Source organism: Odocoileus virginianus, chromosome 12, assembly GCF_023699985.2.
Source record: "Odocoileus virginianus isolate 20LAN1187 ecotype Illinois chromosome 12, Ovbor_1.2, whole genome shotgun sequence".
NCBI lineage: Eukaryota > Metazoa > Chordata > Mammalia > Artiodactyla > Cervidae > Odocoileus > Odocoileus virginianus.
The window spans coordinates 65,310,258-65,328,409 of NC_069685.1; the positions used below are offsets into that span (position 1 = coordinate 65,310,258).

Consider the following 18,152-nt stretch of genomic DNA (forward strand, 5'->3'; position numbering starts at 1 on the left):
GCAACCCACTCCAGTATTCTTGCCTGGAGAATTCCATGGACAGAGGAGCCTGGTGAGATACAGTTCATGGGGTTGCAGAGTCAGACACAACTGAGTGACTAACACTTTCACTACAATCTGCATAAACACTCCACCAATGTGACAGTGATTAATTTTAGAGAGACAAAAATTCACAAGAACAATGAACACGTGAGAGAAGAAACATCTATCATGGGATGTTAACAAAATCAAGGAAACTGAAAAGGAGATAGACAACCAGTGGATGGACTCACAGGACAGAAACTGGACACCTACGCCTGTGGTGAGGAGGTCAAGAAGCAAGCAGGAACTCACGCCCAGAGCCTGCAGAGGCTCCAGACGTGCAGGCAGACACAGAGATCATGTGATGAGCATGACAAATGCCCAGTTTAGATGAAAAGGAACAAACTAAACCTATAGCATTATTCTATATCTGTAACCAGGGATAAAAATTAAGAGTCGGTATCACCAAGTGGGAGACCAGTTTATAAGGAAGTTTATAATTTATAAACATATAATTTTATACATAAATTATATAAATTTATATAATTTACAAGGAAGTTTACAATTGTATTCCTTACACATTCTATATTTTACAAGTTGTATATGATAAGCAGTTTATCCATCCTTTCAATGAAAAGAAAAAGTAAAAGGGAAAGGAAGAGGGAAAGGACAGGGAAGGTGGGGAGAGAGCAGAGGTGAGAGAGGGAAGTGGGGAGGGAAGGTGAGACAGCGCTCATGAGGACAGGCTGGTGTTCCACTCAAGGTGCTGGTTCTGCCCGCCGAGTCCTGGGGCTCAGGAGGGAACTGAGCCAGGAACCCACCCTGGGAATCACAGCACTAAAGGCTTTCTCAAAGGAACCATGTGTGACAGAAGGCAACCTAGCAGGGTGGGGAGGGAGTCCTCGAGCTCTCTGTCAATCATCCACACAAAAGTACATGGTCATACAAGACCCGCGGGCAGCCGGGCACTCACCGCTGCTTAGCCTCCTTGATCCGCTTCTTGACGTCGGCTTCCCGGCGCAGAGTAATGGCTGTGTTCTGGACCTGTCGCAACATCACCTAGAGACACACGCCAGCACCAGATAAGGAGAGGAAGGCCTCTGGGCCACAGCAGGGAATGTCACACCAGGCCTAAACTGCTCACTTTGAATCATGTGGATGCCAAGACCAAACCTGGAAATTTAGCTCCTTTCTGCAGAAGAGGGCCCTCACCAGGGACAAGTTCAAAAGCTATGCTTCATGTGACCAGAATTGCTGACATTAAGGGAACAACCCCAAACAAAGCCACAGTCTACGGAGGTGCATATGGCAGAGGAGGGGCAGAGAACTGCTTCGACCACTACTACTGTGTGTGACCTGGGCAACTGACCCTCTTCCATTTCCTTCTATGAACTGAGGATACTGTAACAATGTCCTCATGTGGTGAGGTGCCATGAGTGTGCAACAGTGACTATAGAAACATCAACATATCCCATTTTACATCTTTAGCGCAAGGGTTCGTGATTGGCAGGACATGGAGCCAAGTCAGCAACACTGGAGTCTCACCCTGGAGTCCCGCGTGAGATCCCCGCCCAGGCGCACTTCCAACGTCCGAGCTTTGCTCTCTGCCTCCCGTGCCTTCTCTTCAGCTGAAACCCAGAAGAAACCATGATAAGAACGGAAAAAACAACAACAACAACAACAAAAAAAAAAAACGCAACAGATCCAAACTCTTGATCAACCCCCTAGTGCGCAGTCCAGGAACACGGAGTGCTGGAGCGCAGACCTGCTTGTACAGTCAAGGGGCTGTGAGGACAACAGTCACGCTTTTCCAATTCTACAACAAATCAGACAGATAAACAACTGCCTGAGGCAACAAAAATTAAACCCTCAGCAGGAGCTGGAAGTTACCAACGTCCTCAGCAAATCACTCTCTGCAAGCGGCCAAGAAGCTTTGCCAGCATGAGAGACCTTGAGATTTTTACCCTGGAGTCAAGAAAACCAATTTCATGAGTATCTGTGCCGGAGGCCAGTGTGGGATTCTTCGCTTTGGGCAGAGGAGCTGAGGAGTCAGTGCCGCTTCAGGTTTAAGTGCCTATAAATGCGTGAAGGAGCAGCCTGGGGAGAAAAACTGCTGAGGCGACTGAATGTGGAGGGGGTGCAAGAGGAACCAGGGCAGAGGTTCAGGATAGCCCACCCTGGGTGCTGGATGGAGCTTCTGCCGCAAGTCAGTCCCCAGACAACCCTGCCAACCCTCCTGCCCAGGCCTTCATTACCAATCCTCGCCACGTGCTCAGCTTTCTTCACCTCCTGCTCCGCGCGGGTCTTGAAGCGGCTTGATGTGTACTTGTACATCCTGGGGCAGAGGTGGGTGACCCTCAGGGCCCGAGTACTAGGGACCCAGGACAGCAAGTGTCCTGGCCACCCCCACCGTGAGTCCAAGCCAGGTTTCTCTTAGCAAAAACACTCAATTCCCGACTCCACTTGCCCTCTGCCTCCTGCTCCATCTCTGAAAAGCAGCCTCCCTGTACTCACTGAGATAGCCGCCTGTGCCCAGCTGAGCACCCTCCACCTCACAGAAGGCACATTCAGCGAGCCTCCCCAGCCACCACCATCCCTCCCTGGGGACCCAACAAGTTTGTCCGCAGTAAATCGCGAGCAGTTTAAAGGCCCAAACGCGGTCAACACCGTCAGCCATTCAGCCACCACGACTCCAGTGATGCCCCAAAGACACTCGGTCAGGCCCCGTCCTAGGCCTGAGGAAACGGCAGGCCCGGGTGGGCAGGCCCCTACCTGGGCTTGTACAGGCAGCAGGAGAGCCTCTTGGTCTGCACCTTGTGCCCATGGATGAAGATCCGCATCCGGGGATCAATGTAGAGCACAGCAGCGTAGGCACGGAAGGAGCGGCGCTCTGGCTTGCTGGAGGTGCGGGAACAGAGTGTCTGTCTCCACCCCACTCCCAGTTCACTCCAGGCCTGGCTGGATGGCCTCTCCTTGGGTTCTCCACCTGTCCACTTCCCACCTCAGCTTCTCTTGCTGCCGAGGGGTGCCTTCCCTGTGTGGGCACGTGCCCACCACGTCCCCACTATAGACTCAGCAATTCCTCGCCCCTCTAGGCCTCTCTCTCTTCCTCAGTTAAGGAGTTGGAGCAAGGATCTGGATTAGCTCAGGACCTGCTGTCATCCTATTCATCCCTTCCGCCTTATGGCAGGAAAACGTGGCATTCTCAGCCTTACCAGCTCTAAAGCTGGGGAATTCAGGGCACACGCTCACCCCCTCACCCTCAGGTCACCTCCCTTTTCCTCCCTCCCCAGTCACACTCACGTGCCCTCTGGGGAAGTCTCTGCCATCTGGATATCCCTTGGATTTGAGATTATGTCCAGCTCTGGCTCTCCGTTATCCATGAGTTTGAGGTTGAAGATGATTACCAGCGTTCCTAGGAAACAGAAATCCTCCTATGGTTCTGCCAGGAAACCCCAGCCAGCCCCACACCACTCGGGGCTCTGGAGCGCTCCAATGCTAGGGCTGCAGGTGCAAAGCTTCCTTACCGCTGTCCCCAGGAATCTTCATGAACTGAGTCATCACCTCCTCTTCATTGCGGAAGGGAGAATATTTGTAGATGAGCTCTGTCTCGATGGCAAACTTCTCCACGTTATCTGTGACAGGTTCCCGGTTTCGAGCATTCCAAGTGGGCAATGGGACTATCACCTTTGGAGTAAGCACAGCAGGTGCTTTGAAGGAAGCCCCAGAACAGCCTTTCCCCCAAATATACATCCATCTTGTCCTTCCCCACAGTGGCTCCACGCTGGCCCAGAGTCCCCAACCAGGTAACAGAGGCTCTAGCTTCTGCCCCTTCCCAAGGCTCAGCCTCAGTTGCTAGGTCCTCTGGGTACATATGCTGGTTGATGGCCAGGGTGTCTCTGCATGAGCAGTTCCCTGCTTGGGATGTCCTTGGTCACTCCCCCAATTTGTTAATAATTCAACTCTTCCCCCTAAGCAAAATATATTTCCAGATCTAGTGAAACTCCAATACTTTGGTCACTTGATGTGAAGAACTGACTCGTTTGAAAAGACCCTGATGGTGGGAAAGACTGAAGACAGGAGAAGGGGATGACAGAGGATGAGATGGTTGGATGGCATCACCAACACAATGGACATGTGTTTGAGTAAACTCTGGGAGTTGGTAATGGAGAGGGAGGCCAGGCGTGCTGTAGTCCATGGGGTCACAGAGAGTCGGACACGACTGAGTGACTGAACTGAAGTGAATCCGAAGGCACACACAGACATAACTTACAACTCAGCAATTCTACCCCAGTTATCTACCCTAGGAGAAATTCCTGTATATACTTACTGACATATATGTAAGACATACGTGTAAGAAAACACAAATAACTGCGGAATGGATAAGCTAAACTACAGTGTATTCATAGAACGGAGCTCTGGACAGTGATAAAGATGAACCACCTACAGGTACTAGCATCAACAGGGATGGATCTCACAAACACAATGATACATGAAAGCAGCAGAGTACAGAATCAAAACCAAACCCAAGGGAAGGAGGTTCAGGAGGAAGGGGACATGGGTGTACCTACAGCTGATTCTTGTTAGTGTTATGACAGAAACCCACAAAATTCTGTAAAGCAATTATCCTTCTATTAAAAAATTAAGAAAAAAAAACTCTACAGGATGGGTCCATTTATATAAAATTCACAACTAGGGAACTAAACTATTCAAGAATGCATACACAGGTGACAAAATTACAAAACAAGGAAATGATCATCACCAAAACAGCTTCTTTGGAGGTGAATAAGGAACACAGTGGGCGAGGGGCCAGCCTTAGTCTGTGACGGTGGCTATGTGAGTACCTGCTTTATGACTATTCTCTCAAACACACACAGATTATTTTTACTGAAGTCTAGCTAATTTACAGTGTTAATTGCTGCTGTATAGCAAAGTGATTCAGTTACATATCAGTTACATATACCCAGATTTTAATATGCCCTTTTATATGTATGAGATTTAATCTTACATCTAGGTAATCTTCTAAAAAATCCTACTCTTCAATTATACCTCAATAAAGCTAGGGAGAAAAAGTCCTATCCATTCTTCAAAAACCCTACAGCAAATGCCACTTTTCCAGAAGCATCAACTGCACCTCCCCGCAGCTGCCGGGGAGCCCTGTGGCCTGGGGCTCCCTCTCCAGAGCAAACCAGTTCAGGCACCCTAGCAGGGTCAAAACTGATGCCCACCCTGTGGAGAAGGGGACTCTGTGTCTTAACAAGCTCTGCAGTGATGAACTGCTACGAGTTCTGAGGCACTTCACTGGTTTCTAAGAACGAACCCTGGGGCTAGTTTGGACACATTCCTACCCAGCTGAAAATGATCTTATTTTAAAATCTTGGCTGAGTTCACACTAGAGTACAATCCAAAACAGTGACCTTCTAGCACCAAGTAAGGAAAAAATTTCAACCTAGCTTTTTCGCCAAGGGAATTGAGCTCCATTTGTGTTCTGTGAATCTGTGCCTCTCCCCACACCTCCCACCCTCCTCGGCAACCCCAGGTGACAACCTCAGCACTTTAACCTGTGGGCACTTCAGTGAAGTGATACCGCATTTGGCAGCACCTGCCAGGGGAACACAGCTCCTTTCCTTTCAGCGTCACCACTCTCTTGGGTTTCCCCTACACACCAGGACCTCAGCCATCTACAACCCCTCCTCCTTCCCCTTTCCCCTCTCCAACTGACTGACCACCACACCTGAGGCCCCAAGAGATGATGACCACTCCTATTTAGCACACCTCCTGCTAGAGTCCTGCCAAGCTACAGACAGCCACAGCCTCTCAACACCAGTACCCTGATCTTTCCAATCCAGCCACCAAATAGCCAAACTGATCTTTCCAAAGAGAATCTGACACTGTCATACCCCTGCTTAGATTCCCTTTAGTGGCTGCTTTTAATAAAGTCTCACTCACTTCCCAAGGCCTAGGGGTCAAGTCCAACGTGCCCTTCCTGTTCTCCAGAGGCTTCTACCATCTGCCAAGTCCGCTCCCACAGGCCCCACCCACTCTCAGGTCCTGGACCACTTCTGCTGACATGTACCCCCTCCTCCTGCCACCCTAAGTCATCCAGGAAAAGACCCAAAGAGCCCAGCAGGGGCTGCATTCTCCAGCCCCTCCTTCCCAAGAGGGCTCTCCTGCCGTGGCACTTGATTCACTGAAAAGGCAAACACACCCTTTGGCTCACCAAGTAAACGCACACGAGCTCATCTACTGCGATTTAGCCCCACACCTAAACAAGGCCAGTGCCCGTCTAAGAACAGCCAGCTAACACAGATGACATCCACTCAACTCTGACCAAATCCACCTGCTTACACGACAGACATGTTCTCTGCAGACTCTCTCGGCCCCCTTTCTCAAGCTCTCACCTCCATTTCTCACAGCAAAGGAGGTAAGAGTCCAGCCTGAGGCTGGACACACCAAGGCCTTCCATGATCCTCCCGTGAGCGGGTCTGGACCTCACCAGACCAGCTCTGCAGATATCTGAGCCACCAGGCCCAGAATCAGCTGGGTAACTTACGTTTCATTACCAAAAGGTTTCAAAATCAGAATATTCTAGAGTTATTAGGCCTCCCTTCTAGCGTACCAATAATCAGCTGGGGCTGAGTGTCAGCTGCCACTCACGAAGAACTTACACTGATCTCCCATCTCTTCACCTGCTTCACCTCCCGCCCAGGCCCTGCAGGTAATCAGACCTGCAGCCTCTGATACCAACGGTGAACAGAAAAGGCACTCAGGGCACAGGCCACAAAATCACCACCACTCGGGAAAGACAGCACTCTTCCTATTGTTATCACGCCCAGGGGTCTCCACCTGTAGTGGGGGAAGCCACAAACACTCCCCCTGACGAAACAGCTCTCCAGAGGGATGCCCCCTGCCCTGCCCCACACCCCAGGAACAAACTCAAGCTGCAGATCTAGGAGAGATACAAATGTAAGTCTTGGCTCCTGCCACGTGCAGCCTCATTCTTAGAACAACTGTTCTCTGAAGCTGTGAGATGATACCTGCCTTAACCCCTCAACCAATTCATCCAACCAACTGGCTAATCCCCTCACTGGGGGTGTGGCTGCAATCCTGAAACCCCAACAAGCCCAGCATACAGTGACCTGCGAGAACAGCCTGGACAGAACCGGGAGATGTGGGATGGTGACTGGGAATGTGAGGAGGGGACCCACCTCATCAATGCCCTCCTCCTCATGAAAGGTGCGTGACAGGAAGAGGCAGGTCATGGTGTCTTCCTTCTTGGTGAAGAGGATGAAATCCTTCCCGATGCGCATCGAGCCCCTGAAAGGGAAGCAGATAAGGATTACTCTCCCAGGCAATCAAAAGCTCAACTGAAAAGAGCAAATCCCTGCTCTGGACGGGACGAAACTGCCTTTGGAAGGTTCCCCTAAAGGCCTCCCTGGGACCCAGGGCCCCACGCTGAGCGCCACGGCCCTGGCGCCCCTTCCTCCCCCGACACTCCTCCTCCTGCTCTTCATGGGCCCAGCTCTCCTTCTCACCTCCTCCACAAGGCCCCACCAAGCTGGGCTCTCTCCTCTCTCACCGCTGAGCACCAGCCCCAGCCTATCACTGTCCGTGCTCTGGGCGCCTCCCAGCCACACAGGCTTCACTCCAGTAACACCTTCAACACATCGACTTCCACGCTGAGCATATCCAGCTCTTGCCCTGACCTTCCTTCGCTGACACAAACTCCCCCCATCCACTCGTCTAAGGACAGCGCTGTCAGGGGAAGGGAACAGCCCACAATGCCTGTGCTTACAAGTCCTCCGAAAACCAGGGTGACCTCAAGGCTCAGCCGAGTACAGGGCTAACCAGGCAAAGCATCACTGCTGAAGAGTTTCAAGGGGGCCTACCACTGACTCATGGCCTATAACCACAGCCACCCTGGGTCTTCAATTGTCTAGTTATGTCTACTCATTAAGCCACAGGTCCCTGCTGTAGGACACGAGTGGTTTCTGAGAAATATGCCTCGAGGCTGACTTCCAGAAGGCAGAAGTCTGAATGGAATCAACTGCTCCTTCCTCAACTTGGCCGAGTTAATCCTTCTGAGGAGCAGGTAAGGACACACCTTTCCCAACAATATGGAACAGAGCAAAAGCATAAAACATGGGTGGAGGGGTGCCCACTGAACAACGGCCACGCAGTTCCTGCCCCCTGAGCAGCCTGTGTTACCTCATTAGTCCTCTCAGACCCCAGGGTGGTGATGGTGCTGGGAAGCCTTCTTACTCTCTGCTGTGTGCAAACACAAGCCGGGCCGGCATGCCAGGCACACAAGTGAACGTCATGACCCATGTCCCCAGACATTCAGGAAAACTCCAGGACACTATCCAGAGACAACCTGGGGGCTGCAAAGTTCTGTTTCTCGTTCTCCGTTTTCCTAGGCGCTGGCAATGCTCCCTCCCCGAGACAATCTCATGGTCCTCCTCCTCCTGCCTCCCTGAAACCTACCGGGGGCAAAATGAGGCAAGTTAGCTTGCCTTCTGTCAAAGCCTGCGCATGCCCTAATTTGGCAAAACCTCCCTTTTGTGCCTCTTCCCTCTGTCTTTGATCCTGAGCTTGGAGGGGAAATAAATAGCAACCACTCAAAAATGCCACTTCCCTGCTGACTTCTCTGCTTCTTAGCCCTCTTCTCACCACAAATCACTTCCTCCTGAACCTCTCCATTTCTAAATTCATCTCAAAATGAATTCAGTCTGAACACTAGATGGCCCCATCTCAATGGCTCCTCCCCAAAAGACGTTCTACTAAAATACACTGATGACAACACTCCCAACTTCTGTATGTTTTCCTTCCTGGTCTTCTAAGCACTTTCAGACTCACATTTCATCTACTCCTGAAACTTGCTCAGTAAGGAAGAATGTCAGTGATTAGAAACCCATATTCTACAGGAGGAAACAGACATTCAGAGAGGTGAAAGGACTTGTCTGAAGCCATAGAGCTGATGAAATCACATAGGAGGAGGCTGCCTACCATCCAGAAGGGAAGTCAGGGTTTCTTACAACTGAGACATCAGTGGCTGGAAACTTAGATCACCACACCAGAATCACCTAGGGAACACGTGGCGGGGGGGGGGGTGGGGTGGGGTGGGAATTCCCAGACCCTACCCCAGGTTCACCAAATCAGGCCCCAAATTTAGCATGGAAAGATCAAAGGAGGAGAGAGAAAATCAAAGTGAGAAACCAGGCCAGGGCACTCATGGCCCTAAATGACAGCGTGCAATTCTTAACCCACTCACATGTGTGATACCCAAGTTACAAAGGCGGAAGCTGAGCCTCAGAGAGGTAAGTGACTAATGTCAGATCCAAACCCTGGTTTGTCTGACTCAAACGAGGTAGACAGCAGCCCCGGCCCTGCCATCAGAAAGACGTGGTGCACACCTCAGCACTACACATGGGCATTTTCATGCCTTTGGGCAAGCCACTTCACCCCTATAAACCTTGTTTCTCTCATCTGAAGCTGAGAATCATGGTATCTACACCTCACAGGGCTAGGGTGAGGATTAAACTAAATGATCCAAGCGAAGTTTTTTAGTACGTGTCCTGCACGTGCTAAGTGCCTGACACTAAGAGACGAGTGGGAAGTCCAGACATTAGGTCTGTGCTGTCGTGGGAGGCATCATCTCTCTTCCACACAAGCCCAAGCCTGCCGCACAGATGTACAACCGATGCTGCTGCCCAGCCAAACACACCCTCAAAGAACACAACACGTTTCCACAGCAAGACCAGAAACATGACTCAGAACTCCATCTGTACAAACTCTAATCCCAATAAATCTTATTCCATCCAAAGGTATGTACAGCTGGAAGTGAGCATTTCAGAAATAGAAACCTTTCTCTTGGGGCTTTGCTCAAAACCAGAACAACACATTCCACACGCTAAACAAGTGGGAACCAAGGGGCTGAGAAAGAAGTCCCAAGGGATGTGAAGACATTAGGTAAGTCCCTTCTACAGGGCCTAGCAGAACATGTGGGCAGCAATCATGTCCTCCGTGTGGGGGAGGCTTTGGGTCTCTCTCTTACCCTGGATCCCCAGCACCTGGCACAAAGCATGGCAGGTGCTCTGGGAACAATGCTGCACCAGGGGGCAGCCCCTCACCACCTCAGATGCATCCCAAGAACACAAAACGACCACTGGCGACCTCAATCACAGGCACAAACAAGAATTTTCAACCAGAGGAGAGGCACCATTCCAGAACACAGTGCTAAGAGAAACCTACAGCTTCTACTGGCTCAACGGTTCGAGACATTCACACTCTTTCATCTGTGGCATAAACCAGACTCAAAGTTGATTTAATTCACGTTTCTGGCCGTCAGTTGCTAAGTCCCTAACCACCACCCCTTCCTGACTGTCCTCCTGTTCCAGGATTAAGGTGATGGAATGACAAGGAGAGCATCGCTTGATTTTGTTGAGTCCTGTGACGGGCTTCTGGTATACTTACGACTTTAACCCGTTCCCGTACTGCCCAATCTGGGTGGACTCAGGCGTTCGCTTGGCCGACTTCCCAAACTGGATCACGCTGGCAGCATCACCTGGAGTGGTAGGCGAGAGAGAAAGGGGAAAGTGTGCTTTTCTTTCCCGGACTCTCAAAAATCAAAGGTCTGAACCTCATTTAATCCAAGCGGGGCTATCTGTCTACTGAAAACCTCTGCCAGGAAATTCACAACTGGGAGGCACATGGAGGAAACCTGACTGGCCTGTCAGTACCACCATCCCGAAGTCCTAGTTCTGTTACCAGGACGCGGTAACCAGGCTGGGGCAGGCCACCACAGTTTCAGCTCCAGGATGTTACGCAAGCCAGTGTCAACAGACAGGTAGCCTGACGGACTTAAGGCTGCCATTCAGATCCTATCTCCCACATTAGGACAAGACCTGGCAAATCCGTGAGTGGAATTAGCCTGAGATGTTGCAAGAGACTGCTCTTGCCCTTCTAGTCACAAGAGTGAGGCAACAGAAAATCAAGTTAACACAATAAGCATTTTATAAAAACGCTTAGTTACATCCTCCCCTAAAGAAGCAATCAGCCCATCACTTACTTGGATCCATTCCCGCTCCATCATCCAAAAAACAGAGCATAAATCCTCCTCGAAGGTCCTCCCGCCTTTCTGTAAAAGGAGGAGCTGCCATTACCGGGCGGTCACCCACCAGAGGGCATGACTTGGGCATGACTGGGAGGTGGATCACCGTGAAGCTGGGTCCAAAAAGGTCTTCTCTTCGAGCAACCCCAGCAGGCGAGAGAGAAACGGGAAAGTCTGCTCTTCCTTCCCAGGCGCTCAAAAATCAAAGGTCTGAGCCTCATTCAATCCAAGATCCCCCACCCCAGGAGTGAGACCGAGCGGAGTGCAGTGGGAGCTGCCTGGTTTCCTTCCCACTGCAGCTGCTCGAAGGTCCTGGAAGGAGCAGTCACTGGACCGTAAGACACAGCACAGCTGTGGCCAGGTGTCCTGGCTGACAGGAAGGAAACCCCACAGACTAAGGCCACCATTCCAAGGGAAGAAAGAACCCCCCCTGCAGCAGGCATCGCTACAGCAGCAAGTGGTCACTCAGAGCAAGGCTGGGTCCAAGCACACCATGAAGGCCATAGGACAGTCCCCCAAACAGGGAAAGGCTTGCTAAACCAGTTTCCAAGGTGCCTTTCGACTCCAATGATGAGGCTGAAATGGGCAGAGGAGGAATAGCACAGGTCTTGGAATCAGGAGACCATGTGTACTAAAAGGAAGAAGGTCAGTTTATGGTGCTACAGGGATAAGTCCGCAGTGGCTTGGAGTCTTGTTCCTAACTGAGGACATTTCTATCTCCACCAAGCTACAGTTTGCCAACTTTATACACCTACCTAAGCAAGGGAATCTTAGTCTAAAATGCTCTCTGTCCTCCCCTCCGGCTAAAGATTCAAGTAAATTATTAATTGCCTCTTAAATGGGTTAATGTAATTTAAAATGCTATTTCAAAAGTACAATAAGCCACAGAAATTTTCAAGTATCACTTGCTGTTCAGGAAGGTGAACTTTCAGTTCAGTTCACTCGCTCAGTCGTGTCCGACTCTGCGTGACCCCACGGACCGCAGCACGCCAGGCTTCCCTGTCCATCACCAACTCCCAGAGCTTGCTCAAACTCATGTCCATCAAGTCAGTGATGCCATCCAACTATCTCGTCCTCTGTCGTCCCATTCTCCTCCTGCTTTCAATCTTTCCCAGCATCAGAGTCTTTTCAAATGAGCCAGTTCTTCACATCAGGTGGCCATTAAGTATTGGAGTTTCAGTTTCAGCATCCAGTCCTTCCAATGAATATTCAGGACTGATTTCCTTTAGGATTGACTGGTTGTATCTCCTTGCAGTCCAGGGAACTCTCAAGAGTCTTCTCTAACAGCACAGTTCAAAAGCATCAATTCTTCGGCGCTCAGCTCTTTTTCTAATCCAGCTCTCACATCCATACATGACTACTGCAGAAACCATAGCTTTGACTAGACTAGCTTTGACTTTGTTGGCAAAGTAATGTCTGCTTTTTAATATGCTGTCTAGGTTGGTCATAGCTTTTCTTCCAAGGAGCAAGCATCTTTTAATTTCATGGCTGAACTCTGCTGAAACATTAACAAATGCTTCTTGATAGTTCAAGCATAAGGACCTTCCTGGAAGCCCGACTGGTAGATAAGAAAACTTCTGCTTGCGACAGAGCCTTCTATCAATCTGGAGAATCCAAATGAGATCTAGTAAGCAGAAGCAAGTGCAGAAAAGGGACAAAAATCTTCAAAGTTTCCTTCTGGAGGAAGCAAAGTGTCAGATGGAGACTCAACTTGGTCAGGGACAGAGCATGGCACAGGAAGTGTTCTAAAATTCTAAATGTAGCCAAGAGCCATTTGCTGGATGATTTAGCCTAAGATGTACATGAAGACTCTGATTTGGGATCTAGAAAGTGGTTCAAGCCAAGTGCATCTGAAAAATCTCCGAGGATTACTGGTATTTCTTGAACACTACCTAGGAAGTTGCTTCCAGGCCCTTGTGTTTGGTAGGACTCACAGGCTGTTTAAGCAGTCATCACTTAACACTGGGTCTGAGATCCCTTCCTGCTCAAAGGCTTCATTTTAGATCTTTTCCATGCGCTGTAAGAGACACACACCTAGGAGGGTCCTCCTACCCGTATAGATGACCCACAGCTGTGGGTGCCTAGCAGCGCTCAGGGCCATGGTCGGTACAGCACTGCCTCGGGGCCGAGACAGACTAGCTGACGCAGCAGTAACTCCTTCAAATTCGTAAAAAAACAAAAACAAAAAACAGGCAGTGTGGCATCTTCACAATGCTTCACAATCACTCATTTATCTGATGTGCCTGGCTCTGTAATGAAGATAATAGCCAAGAACAATGCCACTATTAACCACTGCCTTCAGGGAGCTTCCAGTCCAGTGGACACGACTCCCTGCAGCACATAGTTGAGGAGGACGGTTTGAGCAGAAGACTGAGAAGAGTGTCAGCTTGAGCAAAAGCAGTGTGCATTAAGAATCACCTGAAGAGCTTATTACAAGAGATTCTGGGCTCCACCCTGGAGGGTCTGAGGTCTCCATCTGCATTTCTAAACTGCTCCCAGGTGATGCCAATACTGTCCACTACTGGACCACTCTTTGTAAAGCATAGAGCTAGAGTTAGCAAGAACTAGAGGCTCCCCTGCCTGCAACAAAACCCCCAGACATTCCAGCAGTTAGGAGACGCATTCCTCACACCTTCCACTCACTTTAATCAATCAACTGAATGACATCCGAGGAAAAGATTTTATGAAACTGGTGGAGTTCTGGACAGAGGAGGGGGTCTGGGCAGCTGGGGGTTGTCTGCGCCCCCTCTTAACATACATCCTGGAGGAGGACAGAGCCAAACTGCCTTCTCTGCAGCTGTGCCTCAGGCCCTGGTGGCAGCTTAGGACGATCAGAACCGGTGTGGTAGGCTGCCCATCTAAGCTTCCCCTATATGACCAAGTCTGGCTTCTCCCAATTACTGCAACATTCCTCCATCCAACTCCCACTGGGGAGAACAGGAAAAAGAAAAAAGCTGGAGGAGACATGAAATGGAGCTTTAAATCAATCGTCAGAGGTGACAAGATAACGCTGTCCTCAGCAGAGGCTGTAACAGAACGACCGTCAAGTTCTTCACTGTACTCTGCAATCTGTTTGAACAGTCTTCATTTCAGCTGCATTTGCTTTAAGTTTCCATTTACTAACCACTGACCTGGCATCACAAAAGGAATCTTTCTTTGAGGCACAGCAGTCCCTATGGAAGGAAGTCCAGAAAGTCAATAAAAACACAGTCTGACAGGCATGTTCTAGTCTGTCCCCATCTAATAGGAATGCGTTGGGTACCGGAGTCTGGTTTGTTTCTCACCCTTCTTTAAGCTATAACGTGAATTTGCGGCAAATTCAAACTACATTTGATGTTTGGGAATATTTCTAAGTTCAGGATCAAGCTATTTTCAGAAAGGAAAACAGGAAAATACTTTCCCTGATATATTAACAACAAAAACTTAATAGTACATTATTAATTCTATTATCCTCCATACAGTTTCTGTCCTTTATGGACTAAAGAGCCTCTTGATGAACGTGAAAGAGCAGAGTGAAAAAGCTGGCTTAAAACTCAGCATTAAAAAAAGAAATGAAGATCATGGCATGCGGTCCTATCACTTCATGGCAAATAGATGGAGAAACAATGGAAACAGTAACAGACTTTATTTTCTTGGGCTCCAAAATCACTGCAGATGGTGACTGCAGCCATGAAATTAAAAGATGCTTGCTCTTTGTAAGAAAAGCTATGACAAACCTAGAAACCATATTAAAAAGCAGAGACATTACTTTACCGACATAGGTCCGTAGAGTGAAAGCTATGGTTTTCCCAGTAGTCAATATATGGATTTGAGACTTGGACCATAAAGAAGGCTGAGCGCCAAAACAACTGATGCTTTTGAACTGTGGTGTTGGAGAAGACTCTTGAGAGTTCCCTGGACTGCAAGGAGATCAAACCAGTCCATCCTACAGGAAATCAGTCCTGGGTGTTCACTGGAGGGACTGGATGCTGAAACTGAAGCTCCAATACTTTGGTCACTTGATGCGAAGAACTGACTCCTTAGAAAAGACCCTGAAGCTAGGAAAGATTGAAGGCAAGAGGAGAGGGGATGACAGAGGATGAGATGATGGGATGGCATCAGCAGCTCGATGCACATGAGTTTGAGCAAGCTCCGGGAGTTGGTGAGGGACAGGGAGGCCTGGCGTGCTGCAGTCCATGGGGTCACACAGAGTCAGACACGACTGAGAAACTGAACAACAACAAATTCTATTATCCTACTTGTAAAATGAGGTAGCTTTGATTTCTCCTATTGCATGTGGTAATATAACACTGAGGTAGAAAGGTGTGAAGTTGGGGCACCTCAGTCAAGATGCCCAATCTCAAGGTACCTCGGGTAAATTAAATCTTTCCGCAAAACGCCAGAGTTCTTGGTCCTCCCGTCTCACCATGTAATCCTTAACTACCCTGATAGTTCCCTCAAGATCAAGTTATTGTTCCCCAGTCATCTGTGGAGTGCTAACTGTCTCCAATTAACAACTAAATTCTCTAATGGCAATTTAGCAAAGGCCCCACCTCATCCTCTCAGGACTCCTCCCAAAGTCCTCCCAAAGCACAACAGTTAACACTGAGCACAAAATAAAAGTACACTGGGCCATTTTCATTTAAATTGAAATCCAACTGCTCTGTTGCATTCCAAGTGAAAGCACTAAATTTCTTTGCTGAAATTCACCCACCAAAGGTGATAAACGACTTAAAGACTGAACTGAAAGGTGAAAGGCAGTAAACAGGAGCAGAGATGATCTCTTTTAAAAAGCTTCTTCCATGAATTCCCTGGCTGTCCAGTGGCTAGGATTCCTCGCTCTCACGCTGGGACCTTAGGTTCAATCCCTGGTCAGGGAACTAAAATCCCATAAGCTCCACAGCCCAAAAAAAAAAAAAAAGCTTCTTCCAAAATAGGATGATTTTTTCCCTTCCACATCACTTGGAGTAGAGTCCTATCCTCTGCTTTGCCATCTGTGCGATGATTTAAACAGCTTCAACTTCTTCCAGAGGTTCCTGCTCCTCACTGAAGTACTCTGGGGTGGAAGACCTACTGTGGTGCAGAAATGATACCTCCATCTGGCCTAATGGTTATTAAAACCATCTTCTAACTTTCTTATGCTATGACCCATGCTCCTGCTATTCTCTTCTAAAATAGTCTTATTTTCACCACTTTGGCAGAGCCTTTTGAACAGTAGGTTTTTAGAACTTAAGCAGGATAGCTGATTTTTAACTGTTCTGAGTATTTTCTTTACTCCAAAGTGTATCAGGCAGAAGGAAATCATATCTGGGAATATTCTTTACAATTATATGACACTGGAAGTTCTAAGAATTACTTTCTATTGAGTGCTTATTCCCATTGATCAAAACAGGTCTGTAAAGAGAAAGAGGGATTATTTGATAACCATATATTCCCATAAAAACTCAAGTTTCTCAAAAGTGAGGCAATGCCAACCAAATTGGATTTAAAAGCAATCTTTCTCTGTTACACTTCCAAATTTTTAGTACTCAAATGACAAAAAAAATCTGCTGGTACAAACACTGAACAGGCAGAAAGCAATTTGTTTATTAAAAGTGGGGTAGGGCAACGACAATGACTAAGATTTCTGTCACTGATGTACACACTCCATAATAAAGAAAGGAACTTACTGCCAAAGAGCAGAGCCAATCAGGCAAAAATACTGGACGTTGTCAATATTTTTAAATTCTAAGCAAAGTAGCCCTATTTCCTACCTGACTCCTCGGCCTGAGAACATCTCTGCAAACCTCAGTGCCAATCCAGTTACACGACTGTTTTGTACAACTGACACCAGCAGCTCTTCAAGCTGGGATTTGTCCTTACCAAGACTGCAGGGGCATAAGATAGCCTTCAACAAGATCTTTCTTTGACTGCAGGAACCACAAGCCCCATAAACCTGGCCACCTGCTAACTGCAATCAGGAAAATCAGTGGTACTTGGTCATTTCATTCCACATCAACCTAATTAATCTCCCAGTGGCTTTCTTTAAATAGACCCATAGATCTGGAAAAGCTCTATGCAGTCAGCAAAAACAAGATGAGGAGCTGACTATGGTTCAGGTCATGATCTCCTTATTGCCAAATTCAGACTTAAAATTGAAGAAAGTAGGGAAAACCACTAGACCACTCAGGTATGACCTAAATCAAATCCCTAACAATTACACAGTGAGAAATAGACTCAAGGGACTAGATCTGATAGACAGAGTGCCTCAAGAACTATGGATGGAGGTTCGTGACACTGTACACAAGGCAGGGATCAAGACCATCCCCAAGAAACAAAAATGCAAAAAGGCAAAATGGTTGTCTGAGGAGGCCTTACAAATAGCTATGAAAAGAAGAGAAGCAAAAAGCAGAGGAGAAAAGGAAAGAACTACTCATTTGAACGCAGCATTCCAAAGAATAGCGAGGAGAGATAAGAAAGCCTTCCTCAGTGATCCAGGCAAAAAATAGAGAAGAACAGTAGAATGGGAAAGACTAGAGATCTCTTCAAGAAAATTAGAGATACCAAGGGTTCATTTCATCCAAAAATGGGCAAAATAAAGGACAGAAATGGTATGGACCTAACAGAAGAAGAAGATATTAAGAAGAGGTGGCAAGAATACACAGAAAAACTATACAAAAAAGATCTTCACAACCCAGATAATCCCAATGGTGTGATCACTCACCTAGAACCAGACATCCTAGAATGTGAAGTCAAGAGGGCCTTAGAAAGCATCACTACGAACAAAACTAGTGGAGGTCATGGAATTCCAGTTGAGCTATTTCAAATCCTAAAAGATGATGCTGTGAAAGTGCTGCATTCAATATGACAGCAAATTTGGAAAACTCAGCAGTGGCCACAGGACTGGAAAAGGTCAATTTTCATTCCAATCCCAAAGAAAGGCAATGCCAAAGAATGTTCAAACTACCACACAACTGTACTCATCTCACACGCTAGCAAAGTGAAGTTCAAAATTCTCCAAGCCAGGCTTCAACAGTACGTGAACTGTGAACGTCCAGATGTT

At 48.1% G+C, this 18,152-nt stretch overlaps 1 protein-coding gene across 14 annotated transcripts in view; it reads right to left on the minus strand.

Annotated features, from left to right (window-relative positions):
• The window catches only part of MORC2 (MORC family CW-type zinc finger 2), a 38,301-nt gene that overhangs the window by 8,995 nt on the left and 11,154 nt on the right, over nucleotides 1–18,152 (minus strand). For all 14 annotated transcript variants that reach the window (XM_070475578.1, XM_020871644.2, XM_020871652.2 and 11 more), the window contains 9 exons: nucleotides 11,090–11,158; nucleotides 10,495–10,585; nucleotides 7,230–7,338; nucleotides 3,549–3,708; nucleotides 3,325–3,436; nucleotides 2,794–2,919; nucleotides 2,277–2,356; nucleotides 1,567–1,649; nucleotides 995–1,080 (listed from right to left, as the gene is read on the minus strand). In XM_070475578.1, the coding sequence (XP_070331679.1) occupies nucleotides 995–1,080; nucleotides 1,567–1,649; nucleotides 2,277–2,356; nucleotides 2,794–2,919; nucleotides 3,325–3,436; nucleotides 3,549–3,708; nucleotides 7,230–7,338; nucleotides 10,495–10,585; nucleotides 11,090–11,158 (916 nt within the window). The remainder of the gene's footprint in view (nucleotides 1–994; nucleotides 1,081–1,566; nucleotides 1,650–2,276; nucleotides 2,357–2,793; nucleotides 2,920–3,324; nucleotides 3,437–3,548; nucleotides 3,709–7,229; nucleotides 7,339–10,494; nucleotides 10,586–11,089; nucleotides 11,159–18,152) is intronic.